The sequence below is a fragment of the Neoarthrinium moseri genome (genome assembly GCF_022829205.1).
Source record: "Neoarthrinium moseri strain CBS 164.80 chromosome Unknown scaffold11_Wmoseri_CBS_16480, whole genome shotgun sequence".
In the NCBI taxonomy this organism is placed as follows: Eukaryota; Fungi; Ascomycota; class Sordariomycetes; order Amphisphaeriales; family Apiosporaceae; genus Neoarthrinium; species Neoarthrinium moseri.
The window spans coordinates 170746-192144 of NW_026055125.1; the positions used below are offsets into that span (position 1 = coordinate 170746).

General features: G+C 53.7%; 7 protein-coding genes across 7 annotated transcripts; 4 read left to right on the forward strand and 3 right to left on the reverse strand.

The window, feature by feature from the left end:
• Positions 1-2235: 2235 nt before the first annotated feature.
• JN550_004178 (uncharacterized protein) lies at positions 2236-5290 on the forward strand (the record flags this gene model as incomplete). The annotated part of the gene is made up of 9 exons (XM_049315664.1): positions 2236-2341; positions 2404-2448; positions 2503-2509; positions 2563-3098; positions 3155-3508; positions 3569-3850; positions 3900-4453; positions 4506-4966; positions 5020-5290. The coding sequence occupies 9 exons, from the start codon at positions 2236-2238 to the stop codon at positions 5288-5290; spliced, it is 2616 nt and encodes an 871-aa protein (XP_049173716.1).
• A 982-nt stretch (positions 5291-6272) lies between these two features.
• On the reverse strand, positions 6273-7268 carry JN550_004179 (uncharacterized protein; the record flags this gene model as incomplete). The annotated part of the gene is made up of 1 exon (XM_049315665.1): positions 6273-7268. One exon carries the CDS (start codon positions 7266-7268, stop codon positions 6273-6275), a length of 996 nt encoding a protein of 331 aa, XP_049173717.1.
• A 2387-nt stretch (positions 7269-9655) lies between these two features.
• JN550_004180 (uncharacterized protein) lies at positions 9656-11027 on the forward strand (the record flags this gene model as incomplete). Its single annotated transcript, XM_049315668.1, has 4 exons — positions 9656-9715; positions 9777-10057; positions 10120-10520; positions 10573-11027. 4 exons carry the CDS (start codon positions 9656-9658, stop codon positions 11025-11027), a joined length of 1197 nt encoding a protein of 398 aa, XP_049173718.1.
• A 493-nt stretch (positions 11028-11520) lies between these two features.
• Positions 11521-12543, reverse strand: JN550_004181 (uncharacterized protein; the record flags this gene model as incomplete). Its single annotated transcript, XM_049315669.1, has 1 exon — positions 11521-12543. One exon carries the CDS (start codon positions 12541-12543, stop codon positions 11521-11523), a length of 1023 nt encoding a protein of 340 aa, XP_049173719.1.
• A 600-nt stretch (positions 12544-13143) lies between these two features.
• Positions 13144-13594, forward strand: JN550_004182 (uncharacterized protein; the record flags this gene model as incomplete). Its single annotated transcript, XM_049315670.1, has 2 exons — positions 13144-13287; positions 13370-13594. The coding sequence occupies 2 exons, from the start codon at positions 13144-13146 to the stop codon at positions 13592-13594; spliced, it is 369 nt and encodes a 122-aa protein (XP_049173720.1).
• Positions 13595-14140: 546 nt separating this feature from the next.
• Positions 14141-15499, reverse strand: JN550_004183 (uncharacterized protein; the record flags this gene model as incomplete). Its single annotated transcript, XM_049315671.1, has 1 exon — positions 14141-15499. The coding sequence occupies one exon, from the start codon at positions 15497-15499 to the stop codon at positions 14141-14143; it is 1359 nt and encodes a 452-aa protein (XP_049173721.1).
• A 2160-nt stretch (positions 15500-17659) lies between these two features.
• JN550_004184 (uncharacterized protein) lies at positions 17660-19663 on the forward strand (the record flags this gene model as incomplete). Its single annotated transcript, XM_049315672.1, has 2 exons — positions 17660-18443; positions 18525-19663. The coding sequence occupies 2 exons, from the start codon at positions 17660-17662 to the stop codon at positions 19661-19663; spliced, it is 1923 nt and encodes a 640-aa protein (XP_049173722.1).
• Positions 19664-21399: the final 1736 nt, after the last annotated feature.

A 21399-nucleotide genomic window follows, 5' to 3' on the forward strand; every position in this document is an offset into this window, starting at 1 on the left:
TCCCGAGACCTAATCCTCAGCAAAGCGACGGCCCAGAAAGCAGCTGCAACCTCAAGAGAGCTGCCCTGGGTGCCTGGGCGTCTGCTCGGCTGGCAGTGCGGATAGTTTGAACTCCCGACCAAGACGCTAATCCCAAAGTTTAAAATGCACTAAAAACCGATGGCCACCTCCTGAAGAGGCACCAAAAATAAAATGGAACAGGCCTAGCGGGCTTCTACTGTTCCAGCTTTCCATCGAACGGTTCGCCCGCCGACTAGCCAGCACATTGGGGAATTGGACTCATCTTTGACGGGCAAGGCGGGTGCAGCTGATCCCTCTAGCTGCTATTCTTTCGATTACGACACGACGTTCGTGGGGCCGAGCTTGTCAGAATAGCCGCTGCCCGTCCATTTTCCTTGACCAACTCGACCATGGATGCGGCGCCCTAGAGAGTTAGCCACGCAGCCTACTGATGCAAGCCTTCCATGCTTGACGAAGACCCCTGGAGCGCCAGCGCTTGCATGGCGACATGGTCCTCGACAGAGCTCGCGACGTAGTACACTTCGCCAGAGTCAGGGGTTTGTGCGAGAAGCCGCAGGCTGCCTGGCTCGCCCGGGGCCTGGCTACTTGCCAGAGTAATAGTAGTAATACGACCATACCTAGTACTCCCATCATAACGGTCCTGTCCAGTCTCGTGCAGTTCCCCAAATCATGAATGTGGCGCAAGCACGCTCGAATCTGATGCGTGGTCAGGATTGCCTCCACACTCCCATCCCACTTCCTGCTCTCCTTGTCGGGCCCCCTGCTGCATCTCGGTTCGAACCACACCCCCTCGGCCGGGCCCCTTCTCCCCTCACGCAGGTTTGCTTGATTCGTCTGTGGCGCTGGTGGTGAAGGGAAGTACCGCCATGTACATCTGCGCGAGCCCCAGCATACATACACCAAGACACCCCACAATACGTTGCCGCTGTCCAAGTATTGGCGGCGCCGTCTCCCAGGTTTCCCAGCCAAGCCAGCAGAACTGCAGTTTCTAGCTAGTGTCTTTTCCAAAGTCTCAATCTGTCGTGGGTGGAATTGTAGCTTTCTTTGAGTGCGCACCCTGATCTTCATATGGGTTGTTTCACTCTATAACAGAGGTATTAACGATCCACGCATCTTTATGCTGGCCTGCTGGCCAGTGTCATGTTCTACAAGGGTCGACGACAAGCTCATGTCCTCCTCCTGAACTTGCCAGAGTCCAAGCACGACTGACTGCGCGCGTCTTATTACGGGTTCTGACCAGAGATGATAACAGCTGCTCGATATTAAAGGAACGTAACCGGCCCTTAATACCACACTTTAACACCTGGTTGCACAACTTCTCTTGTCCCAGGGAATCCAGGTTGTCGACCAGCAGCTGCCACATCTGTAAGGATTGTCGGTGGGCTCTTACAACGCTCTGCGTACTACACTCTTTTCTGATAGTGCTCTCTGCCAACGCTCTTTATCTCTTCTTGGACTTCCTCAACCAGCACAGCTGGTTTAACCTTGGCCACACACGATCCCACGCGACTGTGCCCTCCTCTGCATCCTACTGCTCGACGCTATCTGCGAGCATTGGGACAAGAAACAAGGGTTCCGCCGGGCTTTGACCTTCTGATCTCGTCAATCGCAGCTAACAGCAGCCAAACAACTCAACCTGCGACTCGAAAGGCCATCACAAGCCATTGGTACCTCATCTGCGCATTCTTGGTACCAGCCTCAGACCTGTGTGGGAAGAGAGCCTAGCAGTAATCTTGCTCCACCGCGCCTGACTCCCTGGCTGATGAGTTCGGGATTAACATTGGGACCTCTGAGCCAGGACAATCCTTGACATTAGCCCCTTGTCAGCTAGCCCGACTCCCCATTTCTTGGTCCATTCATAATAAGGGACCGTTATCCCCTCAATCAACCTAAACATCGGCTCCTCTCGACCAAAAAGGGCACCAGGATCAGCCAATTTGGTCTGACGTCCGTCCGGTTCCCCCTCCAGAGCTACGAACTTCTGCAAAGTCTAGTGCGCCGCGCCGAGCACTGCAACCCGGATCTTACTTTGCTTTTGCTCCCCAGTTCGAGCTCTTACTTGCACCCCCAGGACCACGGCAGAGGGATCTCAATCCAGTCAAGATTGGACCCAGCAGCCGCGATCAGGGCTACGGTACTATCGCCAGTCTCACATGAGGGATCACCGGATTTGCTCGTATTGAAGGGTTGGTCTCGTAAGGAAATCGCGGCATCATGTCGAACGATCCGTCCGTTCGGAGGCTCTTGCCTCAAAACTCGCACTTGGGGCAGTTCTCCTATGCGCAGCCCGCATATCAACAGCCTCGGGAAACCCAGAAGAGTGCGTGCCAGTGCCCAATAGTAATTAGAGACTTTGGCCAATTTTCTGACCTGACTACGTAGACTATGTGTTTGTAGATGAGCACAACCGGCATAAGCGGCTGAAAGGTGAGTGCGGCAATCTGTAACCCGAGGCTTACTGTCAGCTAATCTTTCTTGTAGTGATGAGGTACGCAAATAGAAGACTCTACCCAATCACCGGGATACTAATGCAGCGTCCAGGGCTTGTGAAGGATGCAGAAGGAGGAAGATTAAGTGCGATGCTGCCACGACGAATACATGGCCTTGCTCAGCATGCATCCGGCTGAAGCTGCACTGCGTACGACCAAACGGACAGTACGACGGGTCTGCCGATTCCCAACCCTACGAAACACCCCGATCCGATTACGAGACGGGCCCAATGCCGGATGAGTTCAGGCAGATGTCCTCGCCGTCGCAGCCAATGATGGGTGGTCAACCGAAGGGTAGTCTTTATGGGGCTCAAGGGCCATACTCAGACGGTCACGGCGTATACCAGACCGTCCACTATGGAGCTCCGCAGTCTGCCCAGCACAATATGCATTACACGACAATCCCACCTGTCGGAGTTATCGATCATTCATACGCACCGGCCAACGTCTTTCCGACGCCTCCAATGCATCACCAACAAGCACCGCACTCCGAATCTTCACCTGAGTCTTATACACAAGATCATTTTGCGTCAACCAGTGAGCTGGCCGACCTCCTTGGCACCCTCAAAATGGATGCAAGGGGCACTGGTAAGTTCCCATTATATGATCTAGCTACCCGACAAACAGGCACTGACAATACCAAGCGCCGTATCTTGACAAAAAGGCCGCCCTGAGGAACGTGGAGGAAGAGGATCCGGTCACTGAAGACGCTGATGATTTCAGAGTCTCTTTACCCCCAATGACTGCCGGTCCTGGTTCAAAGATTCGCATCCCTCCGGAACTCATGCCCGACGAGGAAACTATACTCCATTATTTCGACTTGTACTTTGCAAACGTGCACCCTTACGTTCCGGTTCTCAACAAGGCTCAGTTCTATCAGCAATGGCATACCAATAGGGAATCCATCTCTCCGCTGATATTGGAGGCAATATTTGCTGTCGCTGGACGTTTAGCTGATGAGCCAGCTTTGGGACAGCAGTGGATTGCCATGGCGTCGAGTAAGTTGAAATGAAATCCAACCCTGTACTGCCCCTGAGCGTATCACTCACAGACAACAGAGCACGCGGATGCTTTCATGGATGTGCCGAGGATCAGCACACTCCAAGCTCTGTTGATCATCCTGAAAGCGCGCGAGGCATCGCCCAAGAAAGGTTATTACTACCGTTCATGGATGTCAATCGTCAACTGCATAGCAATGGCCAAGGATCTTGGCCTTGATGAGCATTTCGAGGACCACAAAGCTGGAAAGCCATGTGGATCTAGTGCTGTCGACTGTTTGACCAAGAACCGTATCTGGCAAACCCTCTTCATCTGCGAGCTGATGATCGGAAGCCCTCAAGGTAAGCATGTCTTTAGCAAAACCGTGGACAACTAGCTAATTGTCTCTAGGCCGTGACGATCTTCAAGTTGACCTAGAGTCCCTGGACTTCAGTGTTCCAAGGCCGATGCCAGGCGGTGATGATGCCGAGTATCATGTCACTCGAAACTTCACCTACTTTGCTCGGTCCGTCCGCAGTGTCAGACGGATGAATAACGTTTACGCGAGAATAAAGAGGAGAAAGGACTGGGGCATCGACCCGGAGTTCGTCCAACTCAACCCCTCGATGAATTCCTGGCTAAGTGATCTACCTGCTGATCTTTCCGTTACGTTCCCTCCGGACGGCTCGCCTCCCTGGCTTCCATCGCACTTCATCGGAAACCTACACTCATACTACTACCTGGCCGTAATAATGCTTCACCGGCCTCAGCTCACATTCCTGGACCCTGCAAGTCAAGACGGGCAATGGAAATCGCACATGATCCTATGCTTGTCATCTGCAAAGCTCTTGTGCAGGCTTGAAGAGGCGATGCTGCAGTCATTTGGTTTAAGCGGACTGCAATGTATGCAGAGGGGTATCAGCTTCACCATCTACGCGATTCTCACCTGCATCCCGCTCTACCTTGTGCGTTTATTGGTCTCTCCGTTGTGCTAGCTCTTTACTGACAGACTATTAGGTTGCCATGACATCTCCAGATCCGGACCTGAACTCGGACGCCCGGGAATACTTTACACGCCACATGCGCATTTTGGAGAAAACTATGGGATCCTGGCCAATGCCGGAGATGGTCAAACAGATCGACGCCGTCCGCGAAGCCTTCTCTGCCGACCTGAGGAAGCCGTTTGCTCTGAAGCCGAGTTTCCCTTATGGAAGCCCTGCCCAAGGCCACTCGACACCGCCCAGGGGCAACGGTCTGAAGCCTCCCATGCTCCGGACGAACTCAATGGATCAAGTCAGTTATACCAGTCATCCCATCACTCCGCCTATATCAGCGGGTCCTGTGGACAACAAAAGTGACTCCTCTCCTGCTATACAGTCGCTCGTCATGATGGCTTCCGGCCAGTCTCAGGCCCCCTCCATGGCGCATGGACTATCGATGGCCGACCCTCCGTCCTGGAATCCATCGCGCATTTTTGAGTATGCCTGGCCCTAATGAATTTCTCCGTCCATTCTTGCTAATCAATCTGCAGTCAGTGGAATTCTACTTTTGGTACGCCCCAGCCAAGCACAGTACCCCCTCAGTCCAGTCCCCTAAGTGTTCCTCCCTCTTCAGGTACCCCGGAAGTCCCGTCCGTCCAGGCCATGCATGGTGCAAACGCTCCGCTCCCGTCCGGTCAGGCCATGCCTCCCCAACAGTACTCGGCTGCTCCGGTTCAAACCTTCGTGACGCCAGCAATGTGGCAGGAATCTGTGGCTAGTGTTTACGAAGGCGGCTTGAAGAGGCAGTGGGATTCTCGGTAGTTACGACAACGGCCAGGAGCAATTGATTGCGAAGGAGGATTCTGATGGCGACCGATACGACGACCCACATGAACGATGACCCGATCTACGACTGCCACACGAAACCCTCGTTTCTCCCAATCTGTTACTCTGCTTTTGCAAAGTTTAGCTTGGTCGTGGTCCAACAGTGTTTTTCGATTGGAAACTGCTGCTATTTGTTTCGACTTCTTTCACATATACTGCGTTACCCATGTACAACAAGCATTGCCCGAGCGACAAAACAAGGAAGCGGTCCGGTTGGAATTTACGATCGACACGATTTGTATTGAGTTAATGAAGAGAGCACGCGAGATATCCAAAGGACCAAATTGTGACTAGTTGGGGATGTTTTGGTCTCATGCTTTGCTTCTGCCTGGCGTTAGGGGATGTGCATCACAGGCAAAGAGGTTTCAAGTTCAACGCCTGCCTTTGGGCGGTGCAAACTTGCATGAAGGGTGTGGCATGCACAGTTGTCATGAAATGTATTTCTACAGTACACAATTATACTTGGCTGGGTTTCCTTGAGTCTGAGTGAGATCGTGGAGTCTCGACGAATACTACGATATTGACGAGTGGAAGTGGTTCCAATAAGGCAAATGAAAGACGCCCTGGGGGCTACTCTAGGCTTCAACCTGTTTTAACCACACGTGATCATTGCATCATGATTCTTCAACGTTTGAGTTGAAGTGACATTCATAAATCTCAAGGTTTGGCGATAGCCAGCTGCCCTTTGAAATACAGTGAAAGCAAGCAAACCCGAAGTTTATAATTGCCACGGGAGAAGGTAATGTCCAAAATCATACTACGTACGGAAAAGCGCAACAGCTTCCTTGAATGAAGAGGATTAAATGAGCATTCGTATGAATTTAACATATCATAGTGAGTATAGCATAAGGCTCTGGAACTCAGGCCCATTTCACCAAGTCCTTGAGAGGAGAAAAGGTGCTTTAATGAACTACACAGCCTACAAGTAGGGTTGAAGAATTTCTTGAGTATGGTCCCAGATCTTTCCCAGCGCATTCTTTCGAAGCAAGGGCATGGCCTTTGCATTCGGAGTACAGTCGCACTTATAGTTGACAAGAAACAACCCGTTTAACGGCTCCAGCAACGAATTTATGCCTGGCTTGCCCTTCCATGGTACGCCACGGCCGCCAAAAGCAGCGCTAGTACTTTGGAACAAGTGCCTCTGTCCGGACTCCTCGTCGTTGAACGAAAATAGGGCGATAAGTGGCTCAAGAAAAAGCCAGGCGAACCAGGCCATAACCGAGTTCGGCTCTGAACCCCTTCTTACGTTTCCTGTGTTGACCCACCCTGGCCAGGAGTGGACGAAAGTCACTTGGGGATTGTCGTTGGCCAGCTTCTCCAATGCCATCGAGTTCATAGCCACGTACTGCGTCTGAGCCTTCATCGGGCCAAAATTTCCCGGCTTCTTCAGGTCCATGTCATCCAGGTCGACATTTGCCCACTCCAGCCCGCCGCCCAGAACACTGACGACCCTGGGTGCCTCCGCTTCACGCAGGAGTGGGAGAAGATGTAGGACGAATAACATTCGCGAGTAGTATTCCAGGCTCTGAGTGACCTCTATGCCCTCGGCAGTCTCCGCTCGTCTGCCAAATGGGGCGTAGCCCGCGGTTAGGAACAATAAGTCGATGCGTGACTCCTTGCTCTTGATGACATCGCATACTCTCTTGGTCTCTTGGAGGAGAGCAATCTCGCCTTCGGTCCAGACGACTTCCGCCTTTGGGTTGATGGAGTGCAACTCCTGGATGAAAATACGCATGCGCTCCTCAGCACTCTTGCGCCCGACTAGGTAGATTCTCACGCTCGTACCCGTAGCAACAAGCGCCTTGATCGTGAGCTTCCCGATGCCTGATGTGCCGCCGGCAAAGACTGCGACGCGCGGGGCTGTTGCATCATTAATGAGCGCATTAGATGCTTGAATTTCTTTATAAGACACCATTAGTAACGAAGAAGAGGTATTTTCAGATCTTGCTTATTTTTCGACCTCTGGCTTGAAAACAATTCTAAGAAGTGATACATATAGGAAGACCGACTGTATCAGCAAGCTGACTTGGACAGGATTCAGCTAACTAGGCATCAACACAGACGAATACGCACTATGAACCATGCTTCGGGCTACGGATTTCGGATCATCGGGCTTTCCTCAACTCCTAAGATAGATGATGCATTCCAAGGACCATCCGGCGACATTTTATTCCAGTGGAGGGGAGCCACAAACGTTGGGTGAAGAAATTGGAAACTCAGCAAATCGATTTTCTTGAGGCAGAACAGCTCTGCTGTTGATGAACCGAAGAACTTAAAGACTTCACTTAAACTATCTTAACTATGCAGCCAGTCACCCATACGTCGCGACTCCTCGAAAGAGAGGTCAAGTACTAGGGAAACGTTGTGCTTACTTCGGATTGACTTGATGTTGTCGGTCGAAGGACAAGTCTTCAGAAATGGAGAGTGAGCTTGCACTCTGGGCAATGGCGCCGTCGGGCTGTCGGGCCCCACCATTTGGCCCCAAACCGCCGTCGCACTGTTTTATCATAGGGATCCATAACGGGGCAGCACTCAACAAGATCTCGATTAGTATAGTGGTCAGTATGCCAGCTTGTCATTGAATCTCAATTTCAAGTCGCTGGAGACCGGGGTTCAATTCCCCGATCGAGAGCTTTTTGACTTCTCTCTGTCAGAGCATATATTGTTTTTTTGACCCATTGTCTCATCCAACTAACGGTCTCTTATTCATTTTTTGGATGTATTTTCTGCATGCAACCTGGGATAGGCGAATTGGTACTGTAGGTTTCGGTGCCATTGATCCCGGCTGAGTCCAGTTGAGGCTAAGTGCCGACTTGCCGATGCCGCTCATGCCCTGAAACTCCAAGCTGCCCTGGTGTTCTTGCCCTCTCTTGGCCGCTTCCCATGGGGATCCTTTTATCTTAAGGATTGCCGCCGAGACTCTTGACATGTCGGGACGTTATAGTCCCCATGAGCTCATCTGACTCTGGTTCTGCTTAAACTACGCGCCGCCAAGATCGATCTCAACTGTATCTATGGGAGAAATAGCGCCCAGCGCTGGACCACGCCGAGCTGTGGTCGTTCGATCTGTTCATCCGATCCACAACGCCAAGAAATCCTCGGATACCATTTTGAAACACAGTCTGCCGTAATCACCTCGTCGTCAACGACGAATTCCTAAACGCGACGGATCGCAGAGCCTCATCAGTATCATCGGTCTTTCGGCCTTTGACCTTCTTCAGCCCGCATTCGCGGTCTAGGTGCCTGATCTAAGCTGCTCACAAGCTCCCGCTGCTTGGTTGCGATCTGTCTCTCGGGGAGCCAAAGCTTGGTGTAGCGTACGTACGTCGCCTTTACATAGCGCGTCTGAATCAACTTCCTGCAGGTAGAGCATGGCTATATGCAGTTGTCTTATCTTCTTCAGCGCCCTTAATTATACGATGTTTCTTCTTTTAGAATGTTGCTTGCAGCCTAGCCGACCCCAAGAAGCACTGCGATTGGACTTTTATGACTGGGGCTGGATAGCTGTTCTGTGATGAGGTTTCGTCTCGACCCTGACCTCAAACACCCCTCGTCAGGGGCCCGTCTCAAGCCCCCTCCACCACGACCTCCGACCCCTGCCCCCATGAGGCGGCTCAGGCGATTCTATCAGAGTCTGGTCGCAAAGCTGTCAGAGCCGCATGGGCTCTTGCACTACAAGCTTCTTGGTACCCCTGAGGCTCAAGGCCGGCTCATTGGCCAGGTCAGTTTAAGGTAGGCTGTCATGAGTCTTGACTTGCATCAGGGTGCATCAAAGAATCCGCGAGTTTCCAGCCCTCGAGATGGACGACCCCGGTCGAAACGACGTCCAGACTCGTCGGCCCACGTCCTCTAGCAAGAGATGCTGCGTTCCTCCGTATCTTTCCACTTTTCATCCCATTTCGATTCTTTGACCATTCCTTGCGGTGGACGTGTTTCTTTCGCAAAAGCCCCTCGTTAGTATGACCGGCTTCTCTTCTTCCCTGTGATGCCCGTGCAAGACTAGACGAGGATCCCTCGACTTTGTGCCTGCCTTTCTTTCCGATAATACCGAGTGTGCTTGGCCGTCCTATGTTCGTCTCCGTCTTGGCTTGTCCTCTCCTTTGGTGATCCTCAGGACACAAGAGTCAAGATTCGGACCCTTCCGCCACTCATTATATTCTTCTATACGGGTTGATCCCATTTAATCACAAAGAAACGGCTGGTCTGTTGCGTCACTCCTTTCGAGACAAGGCAATTCGATTTCGTGTTGGACTACGATAATACGCGGCTGGACGGGACCGGTCGCCCAGAATCCGATTCAGGATGAGGGCGCGATTCGATATACTGTCGTTTGCGGTGCTGGGGCTCCTGTCGTTCGCTCAGGTAGGTGCTGTACTGGCTTGCAGCAGCGACATTGGGAACACAGAAGCTGATGGGCTTACAGGCGGATACCTACCACTACTACGATGCGCCAGCCAAGCGAGGAATCTTGGGGGATATTCTAGGGGCGCTCAACGGTGAGGGCAACGGAAACGCAAAGCAGAATGGACAGAAGACCGTCACCGAGACTGTGCGACAAACGATCACTGTCGGAGCACAGGCAGCGGGAGCGCTGAACCAGACCAATGTTGGCGTGAAGACCGAAACAGTCACCGTCACGGCGTCTGCGGCATCAGGAAACGGCACTGCCCGCCAGGGCGGGAATGCGGGAGGAAAAGAGGCAGGGTGAGTTGGACGGGATGTGACAGAGTTCATTGCGATAATGGTATATTGACGGAGGCGAATAGGGCTCAACTCTCGTTCGTGACGACTACCGTTTTCGGAAACGGCGCAGCACCGACTGTCACGATCTCAGCTCTCGCTTCGACTGTAACGCAGCAGGTCACCATGACGATGGTCCAGATGATCGCCTGTGGAACGACTCTCGGGTCGGCCGTGCCAGCCTCGCAAGCTTCCGCTGTTGCCTCCTCGGCCGCCGCCGTCGTATCGTCGAATGCCAAAACATCGACGGCTGCTGCGGGCGTCTCTTCAGCCCCGGCGGCGAGCGCCGTTGTCTCTAGCGCTTCATCTGCGGCCCAAGTCGGCTCAGTCTTCACGTCAGGGGCTGCTGAGTTGGCATCGACTGCAATACCGGCCTCTGGTCAGGGGGCGGCTCCGGCTGCCTCCGTTGCGACGACGACATCAGCAGGTAAGAAAGCATGAGCCCTTTTTACTTTGATAGTGGCTAACGAATTGTCGAGGTCTTGCGGCTGTCGGTCTACCCGACGGCATGGTCAAAGGTATCGGGTTCCTGAATGAGGCCGGAGCATGTATCTGCCAGGTCACCTGCACGAACCCGTCCTTCGACCAAGCCGTCGGGATGATCCCAGCCGGCCTCGCTTCTCTTCCAGCCGCTCAACTTCCTGCTTCAACGTCTTCAGCTATAGCTTCCGTTGCAACTACGGCATCTGCAACGAGCGCAGCAGCCGCGGCCCCGGCGAAAACCCAAGCCACCGCACTGCCGGCCGCAGCGTCCTCACTCGCTCTCCCCGTCGGCGCCGGGGCCCAGGTTGCCGCACCCATTGTCACGGCGTCGACCATGGATCCCGCCAACATCCAGGGAGTCAACCAGGGGCCGACGATCAACCTGAGTGGCGTCTCGCTGAACAGCGTCGTCAACCTCGGCGCCCTCGTTCAGCAGCCCACGGCCGCTTAGGTCAAGCCAACTGATCTAGACACGAATACCCCCCCTTTTTTTTCCTTTTCCACTGGCGTACACTGTTTTCAGCAATTGAATTGCTTGTTTCATTATATACTGGTTGTACTAAGGCCTGAGATTATACCAAAATCAGGCGAATAGAGGAGCAGAAACAGTGCGGACGAGCTTACCGCTCCACGCAGCTGAGCTGTTTAGGGGGTTGGGCGAGGGAGCACATTGTATATAATTCATTCAATTCTCTAAAACAGAATACCAGTCACAAGACAATCTAGAGCTAGCCTCGGCACCTGTCAAGTAATTAGCGGATTGGCGGGATTGCCTATTTTCCTTCTCAAATGACTATACGAAGCATGGACGCCTATGTATAATCCAAAGACACGCTTCGTCTGATGCCTACGAAAGTATCGTCACGATAAATCATTCTATTCCGGGTATCTTGCCAAATAAAAAAACGCCAGACCCTATGCAGCCCAGTCTATCCAATGATAACTCATGCCTTGCTCTCGGCCGGGTTTCCTTCCAGCACAGCAAGCTTCTTCAGCTTCTTAGCCTGCCGTCTACTGATGGGAGCGTCGCCTTGACCGCTTCCTTCGTTCCCCTTGCGCTTCTGTCCGTTGTTTCCAACTCCCTCATCATCGCCCTTTTTCTGGTTCTTCTCCTTGGGCGCAGTGACCGCTTGCTGCTCCACGCCTTCCATCTTGTCGCCTGTTCGATCTTCCCGCCCCGCGACCTGCACGATGTCCACGACGCCCCGGAACGCGCTCCTCTTGATCCCCTCGTTGACCACGACGCCCCTGGGGTTGACGCCCAGCGCCTCCTTGCCCTTCTCGGCCGGCAGCCCCCACACGGCCAGCAGGTTCACGACGTCGGCGGGGCCGCGGAGCGCGACGACGCTGCGGGCCTCGCTGCTGACGACGATGCCGCGGCCGCGGGTGGCGCGCACGAGCTGCATGAGGTTGCCGATGAAGGCGGCGCGGGCGCGGGCGTCGCCACCGGCGCCCAGCACCTGGGCGTAGCAGACCTCGAAGCGCATGCCGCGCTTGACGGCGGCCATGCACTGCGTGGGCCGGAAGTGGAAGTCGAGCTGCTGGGCCAGGTCCAGCGAGATCAGCGACGCGTGCTCGAGGGCGACGCTCAGGCAGGCCGCCTGGAAGGCCTTCTCGTTGGTCGGGCGCACCGCGACCACGTCGTACTGAGCCGCAATCTGCGGCAGCCGGTGGCCGACCGAGGTGTCGTGCAGCGGCACCGTGGCGCGGCGGAGGACCGTGGGGAGCGAGGGGGCGTCATCTTGTTGTTGATGCTGCCGGGAGGAGGATGTGGTGGTCGACGGGCCACTGGAAGGGCCGGGAGGAAACTTGGGCAGGGGATTCGTCGGGGTGCCGGAGATGGGCACGGTGAGGGTGTGGTTGAGGGCCACGACGTTGTAGCCCAGGCTGGCGCTGAACTTGAGGATGCGTGTGAGCTCGGCGCTGCTGGTCGAGGGCGACCAGGCGATGTTGAGGTCGTACAGCATCGTGACTAGGACATGGCCGTGGTGCCCGGAACTTGGAGTGTTGTCGTGTGCAGCCCTGACGACCGGTGACTTGAATCTTTGGTGGTAGCGAAATAATAATTTTCTGGCCCAGAGCAGCTCCCCGGGCTCCCAGTGGGACGTCACAGCGTCGCGGGGCAGCTAGCCCCCCTGTAGCGGAAGCAGCTAGGCCTGGCTGGGCTGTCGGCACCGCTGAGTTGCAGTGGACCAGTGCCGCCAATTGGCTCGGGTAGCTTCCAGACGTGCCGGGACCGCCTGCGTGGAAGCTCCCCCGTTTTTTGCCTGCGGACTTCTTGGCCGTTAGACACAGCCACCGTGGTGACGAGCGACGAAGGCAAACCCATCTTGGCTCTGGACGGCGCATGACGACTCTCCAGCATTCCCTCAATTTTCTCCTCTCGTAGCGGTCGGAGGCTCTATCAACCCTCTCGCAACCTACCTTCTTTCCACGAGCCCAGGTCTTCTTCGATTGCCGCCTTTAGAAACCCGAGCGATCAACGACGGCCTGTCGCGTCACTTACACCAGACCAAACTCCCTGAGCGACCCGACCCAGACGTTCCAGCACAAAGAAACCGCCAGCCATGTGTCTCATCTTCACGTGCGGCGAGCACACCTTCCGCAAGGAGGTCGAGGGATACCAGGGCGTGCTCTGCCAGTGTCACAACTGCGGCAATTGGAGTGGGCGCGTCATCAAGTCGCATCCGTGGTTCACATTCTGCTTCGTGGTATGTATCTGTCGCCCCTGACTACGGCTTGTCTGCGCCGACAACAGTCCACTTTTACTAACTGTCCTGTCTGTCAATGTAGCCCGTCCTGCCGCTGTCCTTCCACGGCTACGAGGAGATTACCTGCCACATCTGCAACTTCGCCCAGGCGCTCGAGAACAGACCCGACGTCCAGCAGATGAAGGGCGGTGGGGGCCAGGGGATTCCTATGAATAACCAAGGGCCGCAGCAAGGCTGGGGACCACAAGGTCAAGGCGGTGGACCAGGCGGGCCGCCGCAAGGACAGCAGCTCATGAGGTACGGATAACGTCAATGAGGGAGGAGGAGGCATATACGTTCTGCGTCGAACGGATCACTTTAGGAGGCGGTATAGGCTGGTGCGGGACAATGATACCTTTGGTGGCGGTGGATGGTTGGATGGGCGATACGTGTACCTTGGTGTGGTACTCGTCTCATCGTCGGTGGTGTTGGCGTTCTTTCCCAGTTTCTCCTGTCTACAGCTTCTGTGCTGGAACAGTAATCCAGTAGTAATGAGATACCACAAGCATTCTTCGATTCCGCAGGCTGAAGCTCGACAATCGTTGGAGAGTCACTTTTTCAGGTATCCGACTGATGAGTTTCAGTAATAACGAGAACCGGGGCTGTATCGGTTGGTCGAGGTAGACAGGCCGTCGTCAACACTGGCTTCGCAGTGATAGGAAGTAGCATGGGCAAGAATGACTGGAACCCCCCGAACTGCCATTGACACTGTATTTCGCCGGTTGCTCATAGTACGTATCACGGTTCACTGGATTGTATGCAAGGGCAACGATAGTCAGTTCGTTGTCGCTGGGAAAGGGGTATCAAGCCTCGCTTAATTTAGCACAGCTTGCCAGCCTTTCCGCTTCACAAAGCCAACTACTCCCTCGTCCCGGAGGACATCAGCCCCTCGCCTACCCGTGACAACGCTCCGCTCAACCTCAGCTCCTCGGACGTAGAAGGGGAAGGATAGCCTCTCGTCAGCCCCGTCATTGGTCTCGGGTGGCGGGTCGTCCTTCTCCCGTTCCCAGACGGTCCTGCCCCCTTGCTTCCGCTTGACGAACCCACATGCCTCACGATCAAGAGATAGGAACCATTTGCGCTGGTGCACGCTGTCTATGGTGTTGCTCGCCCCCGTGTACGCATTCGTCCGGCGGACCTCCGCGTCCTCCAGCTCCCGGATCTCGCGCTCCATCGCCGAGAGGCCTTCCTGGTCCGCCTCGACCGGCGCGTTGACCGTCTCATCATCGCCATCGACGCCACCCACTGTGCCCGTATCTGATCCTACATCCGAATCCGAACTTGTCATCGGCTCTGGTGCCCGGGCTCTCGTCCGCATCCCTCCCCGTCTGCGCCGAGTCTTCGGCTTTCTGCCGCTTTTAGCACGTCCCGCGATGTCTTCGTCCCTCGTAAGCCGTAGATTCAACACGTAGTCCCGTGGAAGCCGTGCCCCATTCAACCTGATTCGGATCTTCCGTGCCTGAAAAGCACGATGCAGTCTCTCCTGTTGAGTCGGCTGTTCTGCTGACTCCTGGGACGACAATGGCTGCGAGTCTGGGTCCTCAGTTGGGTTACGTCTGCCAGCGGCATGCGGCAGCACTTCGTATGTTCCCGTGTCCCAGATGAGCAGCGAACCTGTCGAGCCCGAGGCCGTTTCGACCAGGTGGTTCCAGAGGCAGTGCACACGCGTCTCGGTGGCGTTCCGGTTCAGCCGGACGCTGTTGGGGTCACCTGGCAGGCCGTACATGATGGCCCACGATGCGCTGCTTGAAGGGTTTATCTGTAGCCGCAGGTCATAGTGCGTCCCTGCGATCGGGTGGTCGTGCTGATGCACTATGAAGTGTGCGCCACAAGGGTCTCCGAAGTTAGACTCGTAGAGCTGGCGGTAGGCTGGGATGGAAAGATGTGGCATATGCTCAGGAAACGGCGATAGTGTTGCCTTGCATAGGAGATCGCTGAAATATTTCAGGTGATCGTCAACCTGTGCCTCACCAGCTTCTATGGCTGCTGCCCGTGGTGGCTTGTCCTCACCTGGCGCATCAGGCTTAGGTTCGTGGGCATCCTCGTCCGCGTTGCTGCTATCCGTCTCAGCGTCCAGAGATGATCCAGTGAGCTCGAGACTCCATTCAAGGTTGCGCTTCTTGATGAACGGATTCGCAATGAGTTCAGGGGTATGCGCTCGCTTGGAAGCCATGAGGTCTCCAGGAGGTCAATATTCAAAGTGGCCCTAAGCCCCCAAGTAGCGACGAATGAAAATCGTTAAACAGTTGACCTTCCGAACTGCTTGGATTAAAACCTGAGAGCGGTAATGCGTCAGTATGTGGAATGGAAACCAATTGTACTGGTGTGAAGAGCGTCCTTGATAGAATACTCCGATCTTTATCGGGGGAGACACCCATTAACGGGAGGGATGGTAGCTGGAAACTTTCGAGTACTTCAACATAAAAATCCAACAAGCTGTTCCCATCGCAGCGCACACTGCCATTTTCAGAATTGCGCTTGCTCAAAGTGTACATAGAGAAGTGTGATTGAGAGTATTATATCTTCCGCTGACGGCTGAAGTAAAGCATTGCCCTGCAACCTTGTGGTTAAGCTGCTATTCAGCTGGTTATTACTGCTGCACCGCCTTAGCTGTCCCTGAGATACTAGGCAATCACTCGCCTCTGTTGCACCATCAATTGAACTTCACATATAGAGAGGAGTCAGAGAGTCCTATCACTAATCACGCAATGCGAAACCTCGAACAAATTACCTTCTGGTTCACACCAACGGGGCTTCACTGTTCAGAACGTGCCTAGATGGGAGACGAGCACCAGTTGGGTTCGTCGCTCGGAACGTTTGCGTAGCCGTGCCTAAGTTGTAGGATGCTGCGGCCGATATATCTCTAAAGAACCCTTACATCAAGCCAACCGGTTTCTAAACTAAGACCTTCGACATCTTTTATGAAGACCCAGAAGGCTATTCCAGTGCCAGGTTCCCACTGCAAAATGATCACATTAGTCTAGACCAAAAATATGGTATAAAAACATCAAAAATGATGATGTTGATGAGAGTGGGACTCGAACCCACGCGGATTGCTCCACTGCGAAGTTATGATCAGGTAACCTGAACGCAGCGCCATAACCTATTGTTGGTGTTAGTCTGCTGTGCAAGCAGGTGAATCTGAATGTGGGGGACTTGCCACTCGGCCATCTCACCAGGCCATTTCGCCAGGGGCTGGCGTTGGAAACAGTGCGGTTTAATACAGACTATGATCATTTGTAGGGCTTTGCTAGCGAAACCCTTAACTCAATTTGGGGGTTGTGTTGTTGGTCGCTTATCTAGGGAATTGACTATTATTGAGCAAGACGCAACTACTAAACTTGATTTGGTAGATTATTTACGGAGATGTATTTGAATCGTCCAAACTTATGTCCACTACGAAATGAAACCGATGTAGAAGCGTAAACATCAAGCCAAGCCGGGCGGTATACATCAATCAGATTTTGCAGTATCTAAAAGTGAACATAGCAGCCTCCTTATATATGCCTAGTCGATTATAAAATTTCTGTTTTCAGGCCGTTTAAAGAAGGAAAGGAATTGCCGCTTACGTGACAAAGCATCGCTAATAATGTTACAATTTCGGATCCCGTGTGTCCTGCCGTGGCTGGTCACAAGTCTAAGCACCACGAAACCAAGTAGTATCCGTGATATCTGTATTCGCTGTCTCGGCTCCGTTCACTATCGTGGTTTTGTGGAAGTAGCCACTTTCCCACTTTCAATCCCTAAGGCCCAATTGAACAATAATTTCAAACTGTGAGCTAGACTCAAATTTGTGCGAAGGGACTCATAGCCGCCAGCGAGATCCTGAATGTTCAGCTATCCAAGTGCCCTGAAGCATTATCAAGTGTATCGGATGGCACTTGGGAAGCACCGAAAGACACTAACGAGCACCCCGCTAAGTGGCAGTTGACCCCCGCGGCGGTAGTGGCGCGCGCAAACATCTCCGATAGAGCTGAGGTCCGCTGCGGGGAAGTCGCTGTATCACTCGGTGCCTGGTGTTGGGAAGTCGCCTTGTGTAGCCTCGCCTTGGCCTTGCAAACCCCGGCCCGGCAAATCAGTATGCTCCTCTCAGTCCCTGCAGACGGATTCAGTTTGCGTGTCGTGACCTTTATGGCCGCTTTTTTGGAAGCCATCTGCTATCGATAACCCTTACCGGAGGTGATAAGTCGGCCGGAGAGAATTCCGATCATGCCATGATTACCAGGCCTTCGATTCCCTACATCGGCAAGATTGTTCGCCATATTCTACCCGCGGAATCCCAAGCCGTCTCTCCATCTGTGGGCCTGCTTCGTTGCAGGGTCTTCGAGAGACCATGGCCGACTCGTCGACGTTCGAGTCTCTCCCCAATGAGTTGATCTTATTGATCCTGTCCTGTGAGCCGCCCAACCGCCTACCGTACAGCATGCAGCAGACACTGACCAGGGGCACAAATGCAGACCTCGAGCCGAGCCACATCGCCACGCTACAGCTCCTCTCGAAGAGGCTGCTGCGCATATGCCGTGATAACCTCTTCTGGCGAGGGCGATGCCACCTCGAGTCTTCTTTCCTCGAAGGCGTCAACCTCCGGCGAGGTCTCCGATTCTCGGACGAGGATGAACCCATCGTCAACACCGTGTTAGGCATCCGGAGCCCCGAGCCGGGGACTGCGCAATGGAGCTCAGCAAGTACTGTCAAGCAGGAACGCATTCGGATCGCGGCGAATTGGGACCCTACATTTCCGGGCGAGAAGGTGAATTGGTACGACGAGTACATACATCGGAACGGCCCCATTGCTGTCAATTGGTTAGAGCAGCCTCAGGTCAGCGATGGAGATATGAGGGACATCATTGAAGTCAAGGGTGCAGCTCTATATCAACCAAGCCAAGGAGGACAGGAGCTTTTCGCAGTGGCTCCTTTGGACGACGGTTCGGTATGCTTGTGGGATGTCAAAGGCACCCGCTCCAGCAAAGGATCCCTTGTTTCGAAGAGCGAGGAAGGGCTGCTACGTCTTGACAACCCAATCCTTTCTTCTAGATCAAGAATGGCAAGCATCGGGGTAACAGAATGTGTCAGCGTCGATAGCAGCCGAAACAGGGCGTTCTTTGCTGTTCAAAGTCGTGAGTATTTCCTCCCCCCCTCCCCTTTGCACCCTGCCGACTGCGCAACTGTGTACCGAATGGTAAACTGAGTGCTTGCAGATCTTATGGAGGTTGATTTACAGACGTTGCAAATCGTAAGCCACCAGCCGTACGAGTGGACTATCACTACACTATCTGCTGTTCAACCTGGCGTGCCGTTGACAGTCGGCACATTTCATGGGATACATCTCTTTGATTCGAGAAGCAGCCGTGAGATCAAGCGAGATCGTCAAGAGCGCATTGATGAGTTCGACCGCTTCGGACTTCGGGACCTTGCCAGGGCATTAGATCCGAGTCCCCTTCCCCCGTACGCCCCACTGGCGCAAAACGGACCCGAAAGTATACTTCATCTAGAGCGTCCCGGCTGCAAAGGACTCATATCCGATGACATCTTCGTGGCTGGCAGATTCTCAAGTATACTACACTACGACCGCCGAATGTTTCCCACCATCAAAGGGTCAATCCATTCGGGGGCAAGATTATGTAGCTTGGCATCATTGCCTTACCCCTTTTCATGCGTCGACAGTGAACTTCGTCGACGTGGAGAACTCTCCATCGATCAACTTGAGTCCTCCAAGAGCGTCCCTGGAGGTCGGGCCCTGATTGCTGCTGGAGAGTATAACACGAAAGGATCATTGGAAATCTACGGGTTAACACCGTCACCAAGTCAAGCGGATGGGAGCCACGCCCTGTTCCAAAATTCAACAATGAAAAATCGTCAGACGGCGTCCAAGGCCAAGCTTTTGTCTGTGATCAACCACGGCACACGCATCGTGTTCTCGGATGGCGATGGTTTCCTCAAGTGGGTTGAGAGGGATGGTTTCACTGAAGTTCGCCGTCATAAGATTGGACATGGCGAGAAGGTAGCCCAGCGGTCTCTCTTCGCCTCCATGCCCGGGTCTGACGAGATTGCGCGGAAGATACTATCGACCCAGACCGCCGGAAGCGGCGGGGGTGACACCGTCAACAACGATGACATTCTTTTCTGGACGGGCGAGAAACTAGGCCTCGTTAATTTCACCCTGAAGCCTGGTTTCAGTGCAGAAGACTTTGAACATGACAGCAGAACGCCTGAAGAGATTGCTGCCGAAAAAGAGGAGCAGCTGTTCAGCGACAGGATGAGGCGTGCTCTTGAGCGGCAGGCTAACGACGTTAAGTTCGTTCGATACCTTGGGGCTGGTATTCGCCCCGGGATGTAAAGCGAATGCGCTGGCGGAAATTGTGCACACCAAATATGCAGTGACAGTTAGCTCCGTACAGGAGCCAAGAAGAATCGGATACCACATAGCGTTGCATTATATCTTGAATACCAAACTCTTCAATGTTGAAGCCAATAGAACAGCCCACTTCGTCGTTATATTTCCAGTGTAATATCAGTTTACATATACTGCAGTTTTACACAATCTCAACACAAAACAAAGATGGGTCAAACAAGCCACGGATTTAAGTAAGGACGCGATAATGATTACACTTGAGCCCCTTCGATGGCAGTTTTCAGCCTGACTCACATCGACGCTTCCACTTGATCTCGGGATATTACTGGACATGATGTGGATTCAGGCTTGTGTACGCGTGTGCGACTTTCATGCGGATGTGGATGCCTGAAAGGCCACTGGATGTATGCCAGGGGATCAGATAGGCCAGACCAGATGTTGGATGTATGAGCCCCACGAGATCATGCACCCAGCCCTTCGCAAACCGGAGAACCCTCAAACAAGCCAATAGGGCAATAGCCAGTTGACTCATCAAGATTTCAGCGCGATCCGCTTTCTGAGGAGAAAGGTATTAGTTGCAGATATAGACGTGCCTTTCCCTTGTCATTGCATCAGCTGTGGATGCGGCTTTGGAATCGCAGCTGCTTACTCTTGAGAGCCCTTCAGTAAGACCAAGTCGTGTGCGACAAGATCATCTCAAATAGTACAACTTATAAGATCAGAGTAATAGATCAAGGATCCCGACAGCCTCGAGAAATTGTTTGGTGCCACCCAAAAGGAAAGAAAAGATGAGGCAGCCAATTAGACACAGCCATGTTGAGCCAGCACGGATGGGGCCAATCACTGCCGGCGGCAGAGCCGGGATAGAGGGGCCCAAGCCTATGGGATCACGACGGCTACGTCCCAGTAGATGGATGACCCAGTCTTTCGCCTCCTCCGAAAGGACATTTCTGTAACTCTATTCTTCTGTCCCAGATCTGGTGGTTTCCGGGTGCCTGTCGAGCCCGGTTTTTTTTTTCTCTTTGAGTCTACAGGCATCACGGGTATGTCCTTTACCACACGATAATCTCGGAGGCCGGCGACATTCATGTGTTGTCCAACCTCCTGCTATGCAACGTTTGTAAATAGCCAACCAAGCTGCTGCATCATGCATCGGAATGGATCGCTGCACCGATCGCCAACAGCCCAGAACCTTGAATGGCATTTTCTCTAGTTTTCACCGCTCCTCACCAATTCGTATCGACCATTGTCCCGTCAGAGAGGTCCTTAGGATATGTGGCCCTGCTATTCCCCACTTGCTCCTCTCCAATGAACATCCAGGATGCACTGGAAACTGATCCGCTACCATGATCTCGGCAGACATTGCACCCGCAGCTGAGGAGGAGACGCACGCACTGGGACGCGAAGCCGCCAGCTTGGCCGGCTCTGAAGATCATGCATCACCATGTGGGCGTCCACTTTCTCTCCTCCCGCCTCCAGCTTGACTCCTACATACAGTAGGACACCCACCTCTAATAAAGGATCGGTTTCCGCATAGCGCCAACTCTTCAAGTGAGGCTAGGCTAGCTTCCGCGTCCGATTTGTCCTTCGGGACGGTGGACAACTCTCTTCATTAGCGTTTCGATACAAGGAAACCCGTGCTTCCTCATCTCCAGTCGCCCCCCTCGGCGTCACTGACCAGACCGCATTTGTTTCTTTCTCCCATTCATCGCCGAACGTCC